The 15,481-nt window shown below is 44.5% G+C and overlaps 1 protein-coding gene across 1 annotated transcript; it reads right to left on the bottom strand.

Moving 5' to 3' along the window:
• Positions 1–5,221: 5,221 nt before the first annotated feature.
• On the bottom strand, positions 5,222–14,552 carry LOC139323705 (C-signal-like). Its single transcript, XM_070953160.1, has 6 exons — positions 14,382–14,552; positions 12,953–13,004; positions 11,657–11,844; positions 8,852–9,010; positions 6,083–6,190; positions 5,222–5,335 (listed from the first exon to the last, which is right to left on the bottom strand). The coding sequence occupies exons 1-6, from the start codon at positions 14,535–14,537 to the stop codon at positions 5,222–5,224; spliced, it is 777 nt and encodes a 258-aa protein (XP_070809261.1). The 5' UTR covers positions 14,538–14,552.
• Positions 14,553–15,481: the final 929 nt, after the last annotated feature.

Raw genomic sequence — 15,481 nt, 5'->3', positions numbered from 1 at the left:
ACAGAGGCTCGGGGAAGGCGAAAAACCGTAAGTTCAGGAAAGCCGGAAATGGGTCCATTCCTGGAGCCTGGGGAGGCCGTTTTCTCCCTCCCAGAGGCTCGAAGAAAGCCTCCGGAGCCTGGGGAGGGCAAAAGCACGCTCCCCACTCCCCGCCGTGGTGCAGGAGGTTGACTAGGTCACGCCCACCATGCTCACGCCCACCCATCAAACGAGCAGGAAACTTCTTGCTAACATTTTTGAAGCCCACTCCTGCTTATGGTGATCACCAGCCTAAATACCACCAATTATGAAGTAGAAAAGATGGGACCAAGTTATCAGAAAGAGGAAGTTTGCCTACAAAGAGATTTTGGGAATCGGTCACCTCCCTTTCATCTAACTAGCCATTAGCTAAATGTCTATGGAGATTCTCAGTCATCCAGGTCATGGTTGTCCTAAAGGTGCTTTTTCAAGAGGCAACTGGACTTTTTTTTTTTTTAATAAAAAAAATTGATTTATATGCCACCCTTTTCCGGAGACTCAGGACTTTCTGGTTTTTCTTTGAAGGTGTTTTGTTTCTCATCCAAGAAGCTTCTTCAGAGTTGGAGAAGTTTCTTAGGGCGAGAAGTGGAACGTCTTCAAAGAAAAACCAGAAAGTCCAGTTGCCTCTTGAAAAAGCACCTTTGGGATAGCCATTAACTAACAACAACATATCCCAATTTTCCTCCCTTTCTCTCTTACTATCTGTATTTTTAGTACGATATTGACTGTACAAGGAGTCGTTGTGTCTATGAGTGCCTATTGAAAGGATACGAAATGAGTGGAGCATGATTCTCGCCTGAGATACAGGGCCCTCTGTATTTCATGCATTGATACTGCACATGTAATCCTAAATATGTATTTTGTAACGTTAGTCACTCTTCCCGACCTCCAAACCTAAAATAATCTTTGTTGGTCCTATATAGAGCATAGAATAATAGAGTTAGAAGGGACCTCGGAGGTCTTCTAGTCCAACCCTCTGCTCAACCATTTCAGACAAATGGTTGCTCAGTATCTTTTTGAAAGCCTCCAGTGATGGAGCACTCACAACTTCTGTAGGCAAGCTGTTCCATTGGTTAATTGCTCTCATTATTAAGAAATTTCTCCTTAGTTCTAGGTTGTTTCTCTCCTTGTTTAGTTTCCATCCATTGTTTCTTACCTTGCCTTTTGGTGATTTGGAAAATAGTTTGATCCCCTTGCCTTTGTAGGAGTCCCTCAAATATTGCAACAGTGCTATCATGTCCCAACCCCCCAGTCCTTCTTAGACTAGATATACTCAATTCTTGCAACTGTTCTTCATATGTTTTCACCTCCAGCCCCCTACTCATTTTTGTTGCTCTTCTCTGCACTCTTTCCAGAGCTTCAACATCTTTTTATATTGTGGTAATCAGAACTGATGCAGTATTAATATAATAATAATAATAATAATAATTTTATTTCTATACCGCCCTTCTCCCGAAGGACTCAGGGCGGTGTACAGCCTATTTAAAAACACAAAAAACACGACAACAATTAAAATTTAAAATCATTAAATAATTAGGCTCCAATTAAAATCCCAGAAATTTAAAATACCCCAATTTAAAACATTATGTTAATAGCCCTGCCTGGCGGAACAACAGGGTCTTCAGAGCGCAGCGAAACACCCGGAGGTCGGAAATCTTTCGTATTTCGGGGGGCAATTCATTCCACAGGGCTGGAGCTCCCACAGAGAAGGCCCTCCCCCTGGGTGTCGCCAGCCGACATAACTTGGCTGATGGCACCCGGAGGAGACCCTCTCTGTGGGAGCGAACTGGTCGGTGGGAGGCTATTGGTGGCAGAAGTCGGTCTCGAAGGTACCCGGGTCCTATGCCACGGAGCGCTTTAAAGGTGGTAACCAACACCTTGAATCACACCCGGAAGACCACTGGGAGCCAGTGCAGCTCGCGCAGGAGGGGTGTCACATGGGCACAACGGGTTGCACCCATAACCACCCGCGCGGCCGCATTCTGGACCAGTTGGAGCCTCCGAGTGCTCTTCAAGGGGAGCCCCATGTAGAGAGCATTACAATAGTCCAACCGGGAGGTGACAAGGGCGTGAGTGACCGTGCGCAAGGCGTCCCGATCCAGAAAGGGCTGCAACTGGCGAATCAGGCGAACCTGATAAAAGGCCCCCCTGGCCACGGCCGTCATATGCTCTTCTAAAGACAGCCGTGCATCCAGGAGGACACCCAGATTGCGAGCCCTCTCTGTGGGGGGCAAAGATTCACCCCCAATAGTCAGCGATGGCACCTGCTGACCATATCGGGGCGCCGGAAGCCACAGCCACTCGGTCTTGGAGGGGTTGAGTCTGAGCCTGTTCCTCCCCATCCAGGCCCGCACGGCCTCCAGGCAGCGGGACATCACATCAAGGGCATCGTTGGGGTGGTCTGGGGTGGAGATGTACAGCTGAGTATCGTCAGCGTACAGATGACACTTCACCCCGAAACCACGGATGATCTCACCCAGCGGCTTCACATAAATGTTGAACAGGAGAGGCGAGAGGACCGACCCTTGTGGCACTCCCCATGCGAGATGCCTCGAGGTCGACCTCTGTCCCCCTGCCAACACAAACTGCGAGCGGTCGGAGAGGAAGGAGGAGAACCACCGCAAAACGGTGCCCCCTATTCCTAACCCCCTCAACCGCTGCAGCATGATACCATGGTCGATGGTATCAAAAGCCGCCGAGAGGTCTAATAGGACTAGGACAGAGGAGCAGCCCCTGTCCCGAGCCCTCCAGAGATCATCCACCAACGCGACCAATGCCGTTTCAGTGCTGTACCCCTGCCTGAAGCCCGACTGGTACGGGTCTAGATAGATAGCTTCATCCAGGTGCCGGGGAAGTTGTCGTGCCACCACGCTCTCAACAACCTTCGCCACAAAACGAAGGTTGGAGACTGGACGATAGTTGGCTAATTCAGCCGGGTCCAGGGAAGGCTTCTTGAGGAGGGGCCTCACTACCGCCTCTTTCAAGGCGGCAGGAAAGGCACCCTCACTCAGAGAAGCACTTATAATCCCCTGGAGCCAGCCTCGTGTAACCTCCCGGGAGGCCAGCACCAACCAGGAGGGACACGGGTCCAATAAACACGTGGCGGCACTAATCTTACCCAGAACCCTGTCCACATCCTCGGGAGTCACAGGATCAAACTCCTCCCAGATAACATTCTCAAGACCTGCCCTCGTCTCCTCCCGTGGACTCATCCAGTCGGAGTCCAAGCCATCCCGAATCCGAGCGACTTTATCGTGCAGGAATTGCACAAAATCCTCAGCGCGACCCTGCAAGGGATCTTCCCGCACTCCCCCCCGGAGGAGGGAGTGGGTCACCCTAAACAAGGCGGCTGGGCGGTTCTCTGCAGATGCGATAAGAGCGGAAAAGTGGTTAGACTTTGCCGCTTTTATCGCCACTAGGTAGGTCTTGACATAAGACCTCACCTGTGTCCGGTCAGAATCGGATTGGCTAGTCCTCCAAATGCTCTCTAGGCGTCTTTTCCGACGCTTCATCTCTCTCAGCTCCTCAGAAAACCAAGGAGCCAGTTGAGATCGGCATCGGGTCAGAGGCCGCAAAGGCACGACGCGGTCCAAAGCTCCAGCGGCCGCCCTTTCCCAGGCGGCCACCAGCTCTTCAGTCGAGTCGTGTGCTAGGGTCTCAGGACACGGCCCAAGCTCCGTCAGGAACCTTTCGGGTTCCATCAGGCGCCTGGGACGGAACCATCTAGTTGGCTCCGTCTCCCTGCGGCGGGGGGCGGCGGTAGGAAAGTCTAGTTGGAGGAGCGAATGATCTGTCCATGACAAGGGTTTAATATCTAGGTCCCCTCTACCAAGATCATTCAACCACTGACCAGAGACAAAAATCAGGTCCAGAGTGTGTCCCCCTATGTGAGTGGGGCCTTGAACTAACTGGGTCAGGTCCATGGCCGTCATGGAAGCCATGAACTCCCGAGCCACCTCTGACGCCTCACCCGCGGATGGAAGGTTGAAATCCCCCATGACAATAAGTCTGGGGGTATCAACCGCCACCCCGGCAAGTGTTGTCTTACTAAGGCTTTGTAAAGTTGTACTAGAACTTCACATGATCTTGATTCTCTCCTTCTATTAATGCAGCCTAGGATTGAATTGGCTTTTTTTGGCTGCGGCCGCACACTGTTGGCTCATATTTAAGTGATTGTCCACTAGGACTCCAAGATCTCTCTTGCAGTTTCTGGCATTAAGCCAAGTTTCACCTAGTCCAGGGGTGTCAAACTCACATTGTCACGACGGCATCACGTGACGTATTGGGACTCTTTTCCTCTTCACTAAGCGGGGAGTGGGCGTGGCAGCGTGTGACGCATTCGGCCCGTGGGCCAGGAGTTTGACAGCCCTGACCTAGTCTATACCTATACAGCTGTTGTTTTTTTTTACCTAGGTGTAAAACCTTACTTTTATCTAAGGTATGTTGAATTTCATTTGGTTAGGTGCTCTTACTTTTTTCTTTACAAAATGTTTTTAATAGTATAGCGGTTCCTTGGTACTCAACTCATCGATATTGGTACCCGATGTCAGCGTCTCAGCACTGACATAAAAAAGGGAGGATGAAGCTTGAACTTTTGCCTGCTAAGTCCCTTTGAAGTTTCAATCTCCTTGGAGATGAAGAGGGGGGGGGCATTCCTGTGAACTGACAGGAAAAGGAATCAGGAGAGTGACTTGGAAGATAGCCAATGAGAAGCAGAGAATTGGGGATCGGAAAGGGAGGGATTGGGGGGCAAAGGTCAGTACTGACCGCGCAGAGTCATGATCCGGTTGCTGTACTCAAATAAAGAGAAAATTTCCTTAAGGATTGGCAGTTTGGAAGTTCATTTATTTTGAGATAGCATAGAAGCCTGACACCCGATGCATTTTGACATAAAAATATTTGTCCTGGTAATCATTGTTTGTTTGGTATTCAACACACAAGTTAGAGCTTGTCGGTGTCAACTGCCATGTGATTCACTACATTATTCCTTATGGGAAAAATTTGTTTGATACTTATCATTTCCGATACTCATTTCACCTCCCAGAACCAATTAACAATAAATACTGAGGTACCACTGTATATGCAGATGTTTGAAATTTTGTGAAAGAAAGAACAAAACCAGAATGACAGAAAGCAGTTTATTGAAGGCCCCATCACCTCTCAGCGGATTATGAACCAATGACATAAGGGTGAGACTAATGGATCACCAGGGAACACAACGACCCAACCAATCCAGAAAGGTCCCATTATCCTTCTCGGAAAGCTTGGACAACACAGTCACGATGCCTTGTGTGCTCTCTTCCACAGTGATTTCCGGCTGCCACAAAGAAAGAATCTCATAAGGTTTAAAGAATCAGCCCTGCCCAGCCCAGAATTCTCACTTAAGCAGATCAGCGGAATCTAGTTGGACTTCTTGATCATAAATGTTCATCTCTAATATAGAGAATGATTTGTATTAAACTGGCCAATCAAATGTTGATTGATTCCATTTAGAAAGGTATCTGAATGAAGCCTCTGTGATCAAGTGATGGTCCAATGTATTCCATAAATCCTTACATTTTAGTTAATTGAGTAAATTAAACGAAACCAGGGCAAGCATCTTTTGCAAGCCAAAGGATTTGTTTTTAATAGTTTAAAGCAGAACTCTTATGATTTGTGTTACCCCATGAAGGTTCAGCACACTGCATGCCAAGATGTTTTCCAAAACATACTTTTTCAAGTTAGCAAATTATCTTTTTCCCAATTTTCAATAAACCTTCTCTTGGAAATCTGTCAGGCAGTAGAACATGTGAAACCTTCCTTAGATCCTAGGCAGAAATGGAAATTTATTTTTTTTCTTTACTATATTTTTGTTTTTCTCTTTTCTTTCTCTTCGTTTTTCTTCTTTGCACCTATTTTTCTTTTCTTTTTTAGTTTGTTATGACTTTTTATTTTTTGCATTTGTAATCTTTCATAAAAATGACCGTAGGGCATATAATTTAAATTATTCACCCAGAGCAATATGCACATACACCAGGGTCCATGGATAAATACATTATTTCTTTTTCCAGATTAAAAGACTTACGTAGGGGTTGCGACTTGTGTTTACCAAGCCAGGGTGGATGGCTACCGTCAGAATCCCATTGGTTGAATACTCAAGTGACTGGCACTTGGTGAGCATGTTTAAAGCAGCCTGCATAAGCAAAAAGGAAAGAAAGGAAGAAAGAAAGAACTATAAGGAAAGAAGCTTCTTGGATGAGAAGCGAAACATCTTCAAAGAAAAACCAGAAACTCCAGTTGCCTCTTGAAAAAAAGCGCCTTTGGGACAACCATGACTTGGATGTCTGAGAATCTCCATAGATATAAAGAAAATGCATGCTCTGAAGTAGGAAATGGAGATGAAAATGAAGACAAATCACTTGGGTATATTAGGCTACACCAGTGATGGCTAACCTTTTTGCCATCGCGTGCCAAAAGCGGGTGGAGTGCGGTGGGTTCACACGCACCCGTGCCCACATCCATAAATCTATGCGCCCCACCCGCTTTTGGCATGTGATGGCAGAGTGGGCCCGGTAGGCCTGTTTTTTGCTCTCCCTAGGCTCCAGAGCCTTTCTAAGAGCCTGGGGAGGGCAAAAACAGCCTTCCCCACCCCCCACAGGCCCTCCAGAGGCCGGAAACAGTGTGTTTCCTGACTTCTGGTGGGCCCAGAAGGCCCGAAAATCAGCTGACTGGCGCACGCATGCGTGCTGGAGCTGAGCTCGCGTGCCCACCAATATGGCTCGACGTTCCACCTGTGGTACCCATGCCATAGGTTCGCCATCATGGGGCTACACTGTTATCCTGATCCAGGACTGGAAAGGAGGAGGCAACACACCACAACTGGACTACTAAACAATGATGTTATCACGCAAAGGAGGAGAGGGGAGAAGGAAGCCCACCATATGGATAGTTCTGGCTAGCAAAGAAATAGGTATCTAATTGATTGTATTGTATTGAATGACATGATGGCTGAGTGGTGAAGATGTTTACCTCCCGCATGGAAGGTTGAGAGTTCAATCCTAGGTAGCAGCAGATGTTTCTCTCCTAGGGCTTAAAGAAAAAAAAAACATTTGCTGTGAACTCCACGTGGCGTCAGGAAGGGGATCTGGCCAGTAAACACTCAACTCCATTCAATCACCCTGATTCTACCACAAATTAAAGGAGTACAGGATCACAAAAGGAGAGCTTTTTGATTATATTGTATTATGTTGTCTGAGACAGGCACTCAGCTAATCATGGGCATCCCTACAGCTTGAATGTTGAGGACTAGAACGCTGGTTCCTGCACCTTCAATCCCAACTAACTTCATCCAGTTCCCCCATATTGATTTTTCTGGACTGTTGATCATATCTGCATGTGAGATCATGGTGGGTTTTTTTGCAAACTATTTCAACAGCACAGATCAGGAGTTTCATCAAAGCCTGGGGGACAATTTCTCTGGCTTTTTAAAACAAAGCCATCTAAACGGCTAATGTTTGAACGAACATTTTCTCAGCTTAGCATACTTTATATTCCAGACATTCCCACTTTCCCCCCGATTTTTGTTTTTACAATGAATGAAAACAGTAATCATTTCTGAAAAACTAGCGGTTCTAGGCAATTCCTTCTTTTCTTAATTTCAGCCTTGACACTAGACATCAATCTGTCTCGTCTGTAACTGAAATCGTTTTGAAACAAAGCCCATTTAAATTTGGACATAGGTTTTGTGTATGTGTGTGTGTGCAAGACTGCGAGAGAGCATTTGCACTCTGCGCTAGCTGAAAAACCTATGCAACATGGTTTACAGAAGAACAAAATTGAGCTGCATGAACATGTTCCTATTTTCTCGTCTTTCCAAACCATTCCAAATCTCAACAGTCACCAATAAATTACTCTTTAAGGGACAAGCATGTAGCAATAGCAATAGCACTTAGACTTATATACTGCTTTACAGCCCTCTCTAAGCAGTTTACAGAGTCAATATATTGCTGCCCCAACAATCTGGGTCCTCACTTTACCCACCTCGGAAGGATGGAAGGCTGAGTCAACCTTCAGCCTGGTGAGATTCAAATTGCCAAACTGCAGGCAGCCGGTAGGAGTAGCCTGCAGTACAGCACTCTAACCACTGCGCCCAGTGGTGGGTTTCAAAAAATTTTACTACTACGGTTCTGTGGGTGTGGCTTAGTGGGCATGGCATGGCTTGGTAGGCGTGGCAGGGGAAGGATACTGCAAAAAGAGCCTTGGTAGTACAGTGGTTTAAGGCACCCTGTTATTAAGCTAGTTATTAAGACCAGCTGCCTGCAATTACTTGCTGGTTCGAATCTCTCCAAGGCTCAAGGTTGACTCAGCCTTCCATCCTTTCTAAGGTAGGTAAATTGAGGACCCAGTTTGTGGGGGCAATAAGCTGACTTTGTATAAATATATACAAAAGTATGAAGGCTATTGCTGAGCACATTGTAAGCCACCTGAGTCTCCGGAGAAGGGCGGCATATAAATCAAATTAAAAATAAATAAATAAAAATAAAATAAAAATAAAAAAAAATCTCCATTCCCACCCTACTCCAGGGAAAGGATACTGCAAAATCCCTATTTCCTCCTGATCAGCTGGGACTTGGGAGGCAGAGAATAGATGGGGGTGGGCCAGTCAGAATTTTTACTAATGGTATAAATTACTACTCAAAATTTCCACTACCGGTTCTCCAGAACTAGTCAGAACTTGCTGAAACCCATCTCTGACTGCACCACCACAGTTTATGTGGGGACAGACACAGCAATGACCGAAAAAGGAAGTTCCAACTACGCGCAGGCAAATCCAGATAGAAATCACGTTAGGTACCTTACTGCAACGGTATGAAACTGCTTGTCCTTTCTCCCAAATAAGCATAACCTCCATTGAGCCAAGGGAACTGGAAATATTGATAATAGCCGCTTTGCTGGTGCTCAGCCCTTGCCTTGGACTTTTCCGGGCTGCCTTCTTCAACAGGGGTAGAAAGGCCTTGCAGGGAAGAAGATGAAAAGAGAGAAGGGGATGAAGTGAGGTCTGGGAAAACAAGCTGTGCATCAGATAGCCAAGACGGTCTTCTATCATCTTAAGATGATCTCCAATTCTCACAAAGCCATCCAGCTGCTGACTGACAGATCACTTGTGTTCTGACCTAGGCTTCCCCAGCAGCAAAGCCGAGTCCTCGTCCCGATAAACCCCTTTTATTTAATTTACAGTGAGTTCCTCTCCAGCAAAGTCTTTCCTCTCCCACAGTCTTTCAAAATACTTCACAATTACCGACCTTTATCAGGCTTGGAGAGTGGCCAGGCCGATATTTTTCAGATGCTGCCATACTTGGCAAGAATTCAGGAATGAACTAATTGTCTCCTGCAAACTCCACTCCTCTTTTATTCCCTCTGGGAGGGGCCATTCATCGTCCACCTGTGGCCTTACTCCCAAATTGATCCTTGTTCTTTAGCTGTTCCCTTCGAAGGCAACCCTGCACATGCGCACACTGGGAACAAGCTTCAGCTGTTTGTCTGCCTCACTGATGTCTGACTCCGAAGGCAGCTGATACCTGTCATATGTCTCTGGCCCCCTCTCTGCCTCCGATGCAGAGGCCTCATCAGAGCCTTCCCCAGACTCCAGGACTGGCCCCTGTTCTTCCCCAACCTCCTCACTGTCCAAATCTGCTGCCAGATCAGCTGACTGCTGGTGGGCAACATCAGCTTGAAGTTTTTTATAGGGTGCCTTCAAAATGTTTCTAAAGCCCTAACTTAGGCGGAGTGTGAATTTCTGGAAGACGTTCAAGTAGAAAGAGTGCAAGGGGTGGACAACTTGAGTTTCCTGTTAAACCTCCTCCAGCAAATTCTTTCGGAAACCAACCCACAAAGCTTGGAGAATGAACCTTTACCCTCATCCTACATCTGGAGCTACAGATATTCGCCATGACTGCAATTATTTGCAGGTTTTGGAATACTGAGATCCAGGAGGCTGAAATCTGACCATCAAATACCAACATTGGGAAACACATTTTTCTCTTTATATCTGCTTATAGTTTTGTGGGTGTGAAACATCTTCTTCTTCCTCAAGGAAAAAACATACCCTGTTTCCCCCAAAATAAGACATCCCCTGATAATAAACCCAATCGGGCTTTTGAGCGCATGGCAATAAGGCCAAGCGCTTATTTCAGGGTTCAAAAAAATATAAGACAGGGTCTTATTTTCGGGGAAACACGGTAGTCCAGTTGCCTTTTGAAAAAGCATTTTTGAGACAATCAAGATCTGGATGGCTGAGAATCTCCAGAGACTTGGGGGGAAAAAGAGTTGACAATTTAGCCGACAACTGCAGTGTCATCACTGTAACACAATCCCTGTATATCCTCTCTTTTTCAAGTGTGACCCCAAACACGACATCAATTCTACGTGAGCTATAGTACTTGCCAGTTTTCTTCTGAACCAAATCATAAATGCTCGGGATTATTTTAGAGTTATAGACTCTAAAATAATCTAAAATCTACTTGGGTGATACCATCAAAAGAATGATCTTATAATATGATGACCCCATTTTAACGAACCCTTCAGAGTTCTCTATAATTTCCTTGTTACCACATACTTCCATAACCTTCCTGACAAAGGGGTGATGGGAAGCTGATCAGTAGTTGTGAAGATTACTTGGGTCAATAAATGGCCTCTTGAAGAAGGGATATGTAACCTCCCTTCACCATTATTAATGTCAAGGTCACATGGAAACGGAATTAGCTACGTGGGTGGAGATCAAGTCCATTCCTGATGGAGCTTATCTTGCATAGAACTGTATCTATTTCCCCAGAGTTCAAGGATCTGAACAATCCCAGATGACCTTGTACAAGGTTGCCTCGATATGCTTAAGGATTGTGTCAGGTAAAGGTTCCTCTCACACATATGTGCTAGTCGTTCCCGACTCTAGGGGGCGGTGCTCATCTCCATTTCAAAGCTGAAGAGCCGGCGCTGTCCAAAGATGTCTCCGTGGTCATGTGGTCGGCATGACTAAATGCCAAAGGCGCACAGAATACTGTTTCCTTCCCACCAAAGGTGGTCCCTATTTTTCTACTTGCATTTTTTATGTGTTTTCGAACTGCTAGGTTGGCAGAAGCTGGGACAAGTAACAGGAGCTCACCCCGTTACGTGGCACTAGGAATTCGAACTGCTAAACTGCTGAGCTTTCGATTGACAAGCTCAGCATTTTAGCCACTGAGCCACCGCATCTCCTAAGGATTGTGTCAAGCTGTGTTTAACTCTGAAGGATTATGGGTGATTCTAACCCCAATGGTCACAGTAGCCTTGAAGAAGTTCTTCTGACTAAGATACCCCAAGCAGGTACCGTAGCTCTAGGATGTTCCACCTGCTTTGAAATCACTCTACAATTTCTACTCATTTTCATTATCATTCTGCTTTATTTATACCGAGTTTTTTTTTTTAATTTTGTGTTAAATAATATATTAGAGATATCCAACCTTGGCAGCTTTAAGACTTGTGGACTTCAACTCCCAGAATTCCCCAGCCAGCTATGCTGGCAGTTGATGTCCATAAGTCTTAAAGCTGTCAAGGTTGGGCATCTTTGTAATATAAGGTACTTTGCTCAAATGTGGTTTCAAAAAAAATTAAAGAATAAACAAACCTGACTCATTTGCAGTGGTCCGATGGTGTTGACTGAATATAAAGTCTGCATATCCTTGGCATTCTCGTTTTCTAGATTTTCAAAGAACCAACTGCCAGCATTGTTGATGAGGAGGGTCAGCCCATCGTCTCCAACACACTTTTCCACTTCTTTTAAAACTGCCTGGATGTTCTCAAGGATAGTGACATCTGAGGATTGATGAGAGTTTTTCAACATTGTACTGAACAAAATGCCCTTCAGAGTTGTTCATCAGACATTTGATGGAAGTTCAGAAGATCCATACAACCAAATAGCTCCTTTGAGTGGCACCTCAACAGATTCCAGGCCCAAACTGTTAAAAGTATTGACTTCAATATATGTGTGAGAATATTAGCAATGGAGTGCAAAAAGTCACCGCCTGAAACAAGTAGCTGAGGATCACCAACAGTGGCACTCTGCTAAACATTAGACTCAAAGTGAGGCTGAAGTTAAATATTATAAAAAATATATATTAAAATATAATTATATTAAAATATAATTACACTATAAAAAAGATGTTGAGACTCTAGAAAGAGTGCAGAGAAGAGCAACCAGGATGATTAGGGGAGGCTGAAACATATGAAGAACAGTTATATGAACTGGGTTTGGCTAGTCTAATGAAGAGAAGGACCGGGGAGACATGATAGCAGTCTTCCAATACTTGAGGGGCTGCCACAGAGAGGAGGGGGTCAAGCTATTTTCCAAGAATCCTGAAGGCCAGACAAGGAATAATGGATGGAAACTGACCAAAGAGAGATTCAACCTTTCTGAAAGGAACTTTCAGACAGGGAGAACAATCAATCAATGGAACAGAAGTTGCCTTCGGAAGTTGTGGGAGCTTTATCACTGGAGACTTTCAAGAAAAGATTGGACTGCCATTTGTCAGAAATGGTGTAAGGTCTTCTGCTTGAGTGGGCGGGTTGGACTAGATGACTTATAAGGTCCCTTCCAACTCTGTTAATCTGTTAACTAATAAAGGGATTTGTTCTTTCTGGAATCAGAGAGAAGCTGTGACACGGATTGTCTTCAAGCATTGTTTTAAGGGATTAGTTCTTTACTGTCATCCTGTTCAGATACCGAACCCGTACCATATTCTGCTAATTCAGAAACCACATAACTGGAGGTCACGCAACTTATTAGCGAAACCCACACAAACCATAGTGAACTTCACCAGAGATCTTGCAGACTCTGTTAATTTCAACAATGGCTTTTAGCTGGATTTCGGAGTATTTCTCTAGAACAAAAGCTATCCAATTGCCTTTGGCTCTTGAAACTTACCTAACTGCAATAACACCAAGTTTGGATGTCTGCATACCATCTCTTTTACCTCCTGGAGAAGGAGAAGAAAAAGGGTTGTTGGGTTTTTTGTTGTTTTTTTTGTCTCAGAATTAAAATTTATTTTGATAGGGCAATGAATTGAATCCCGTTCCAAAGAGGGCAACATCAAAGTGAACAGTGAACAAAAAAAGTATGTCAAACAAAAAATATATATTTATCTATTTGAAAGACTAGTAAGGCCACCCATCTTATAGACCAGAACTCTGGGCATCTTGCCAAAACAGCAATAAAAACATAAAGAGGCAATACAAGCATCAAAAACTCCCAGTGTCTCGAAACAAACACTTTTCCATGTAGCAATGTCTAGACTGACCAGGGTCATGCTAACTCAAGGCCATCCAGAAGGCTAGGTAGGTAGGGTCTAGCTGGATCTTGGGCAGTGTGTGTTCCACAGGGCAGGTGCTGCTAAAACTTCCTAAATCCTGCCTGGTAACAGAATAGAATAGAATAGAATAGAATAGAATAGAATAGAATAGAATAGAATAGAATAGAATAGAATAGAATAGAATAGAATAGAATTCTTTATTGGCCAAGTGTGGTTGGACACATAAGGAATTTGTCTTTGGTGCATATGCTCTCAGTGTACATAAAAGAAAAGATACATTCGTCAAGAATCATAAGGTACAACACTTAATGATAGTCATAGGGAATATAAATCTTAAGGATACCAGCAACAAGGTTACAGTCATAGAGTCATAAGTGGGAGGAGATGGGTGATGGGAACAATAAGATCAATAGTAATGCAGACTTAATAACTAGTTTGACAGTGTTGAGGGAATTATTTGTTCAACAGAGTGATGGCATTCAGAAAAAAACTGCTCTTGTGTCTAGTTGTTCTGGTGTGCAGTGCTCTATAGCATCATTTTGAGGGTAGGAGTTGAAACAGTTTATGTCCAGGATGTGAGGGGTCTGTTAATATTTTCACAGCCCTCTTTTTGACTCGTGCAGTATACAGGTCCTCAATGGAAGGCAGGTTGGTAGTAATTGTTTTTTCTGCAGTTCTAATTAGATAATCTAATTATCTAATTATTAAAGGGACAGACTTGGAGCGCACTCACCGTACCCAAGCTGGTAGGATAGGCAAATACCTCCAGGGAGAGGTACGGTAGTTCTGTAATAAAGTCAGTCAGAGTTTTAAAAGTGATACATTCTAGTTTGGGCACTCGATGCCGAAAAGGTTTGCCATCACTGTGATATACAATTCTTCTCCCCCACAACCCTTGTGAGGGGGGGGGACATGTGGGCTGAGAGATACTCAGGAAGCTGCAAATCACCTAGGAGCTTCATGGCCAAGTGGGAAGGGGCACCTAGGGTCATCCCATTCTTGGTTATTGCACTCCACCATCCTGCTCCATCAAGTGATTCTTACCTTGGTTTCTTCTTCTTGCAGGTCAAGGGTTGTAGCGAAGATCCATTTGGGTGGACAGGGCAGCTCCAGAAACCTCTTCACTAGACCCAGACCGATCCCCCGGTCGGATCCTGTCACCAGAACGCTGAAAACGTAGAAATCCATTGATTTTGCCATCTCTCCCGGAGCTGCAGCTTCTGCTTCCAACCTTCTTGAAGATTTGCTTCAAATGCTTTTTCTCGTTGTACAAGGGACAATTATAAGCCAAAGGCAACACCCACCTTTTAGAACTTTTAATAAACTTCCTCCACCCATTGGGGATAGGTTCTAATCTTATTTCATGCCAAAGATACCAATTTGGTTGAAAGATGGTCAGGGAGCTTTGAAAAGGGTGAGGTCTTGTCTCCGACAATTGGAAGCAAACACTATTATTTAGCTCTGATTTGTTTCTTTGTGTGTAATTTATACATTTGAATACATGATTCTGAGAAGTGGGCACAAATAAAATAGCAAAAACAAGTATCAAAACAATTACAAAAAACACCAGGGGTCTCCAAACTTGGCAACTTTAAGACTTGAGTACTTCAACTCCCAGAGTTCCTCAGCCAGCAAGTTTGGAGACCCCTGACAAAAACAGTCAAAAACAACAAAACCCCATTAAAAATGGTAAGAATAGAATAGAATAGAATTCTTTGTTGGCCAAGGGTGATTGGACACACAAGGAATTTGTCTTGGTGCATACGCTCTTGGTGTACGTAAAAGAAAAGATATATTTGTCAAGAATCATAAGGTAACAGCACTTAATGATAGTCATAGAGAAACAGTCAGTATAAATCTTAAGGATACCAGCAACAAGGTTAAAGTCATAAGTGGGAGGAGATGGGTAATAGGAACAATGAGATTAATAGTTATGCAGACTTAGTAATTAGTTTGACAGTGTTGAGGGAATTATTTGTTTAGCAGAGTGATGGCGTTCGAGAAAAAACTGCTCTTGTGTATAGTTGTTCTGGTGCTCTATAATGTTGTTTTGAGGGTAGGAATTGAAACAGTTTATGTCCAGGATGTGAGGGGTCTGTAAATATTTTCACAGCCCTCTTTTTGACTCGTGCAGTATACAGGTC

This window comes from Pituophis catenifer, unplaced genomic scaffold, assembly GCF_029215685.1.
Source record: "Pituophis catenifer annectens isolate HBS135680 unplaced genomic scaffold, rPitCat1.0.hap2 SCAF_13, whole genome shotgun sequence".
Lineage (NCBI taxonomy): Eukaryota > Metazoa > Chordata > Lepidosauria > Squamata > Colubridae > Pituophis > Pituophis catenifer.
Note: the sequence above shows the minus strand (reverse complement) of the source record. Positions and strands in the feature narration are given on the sequence as shown.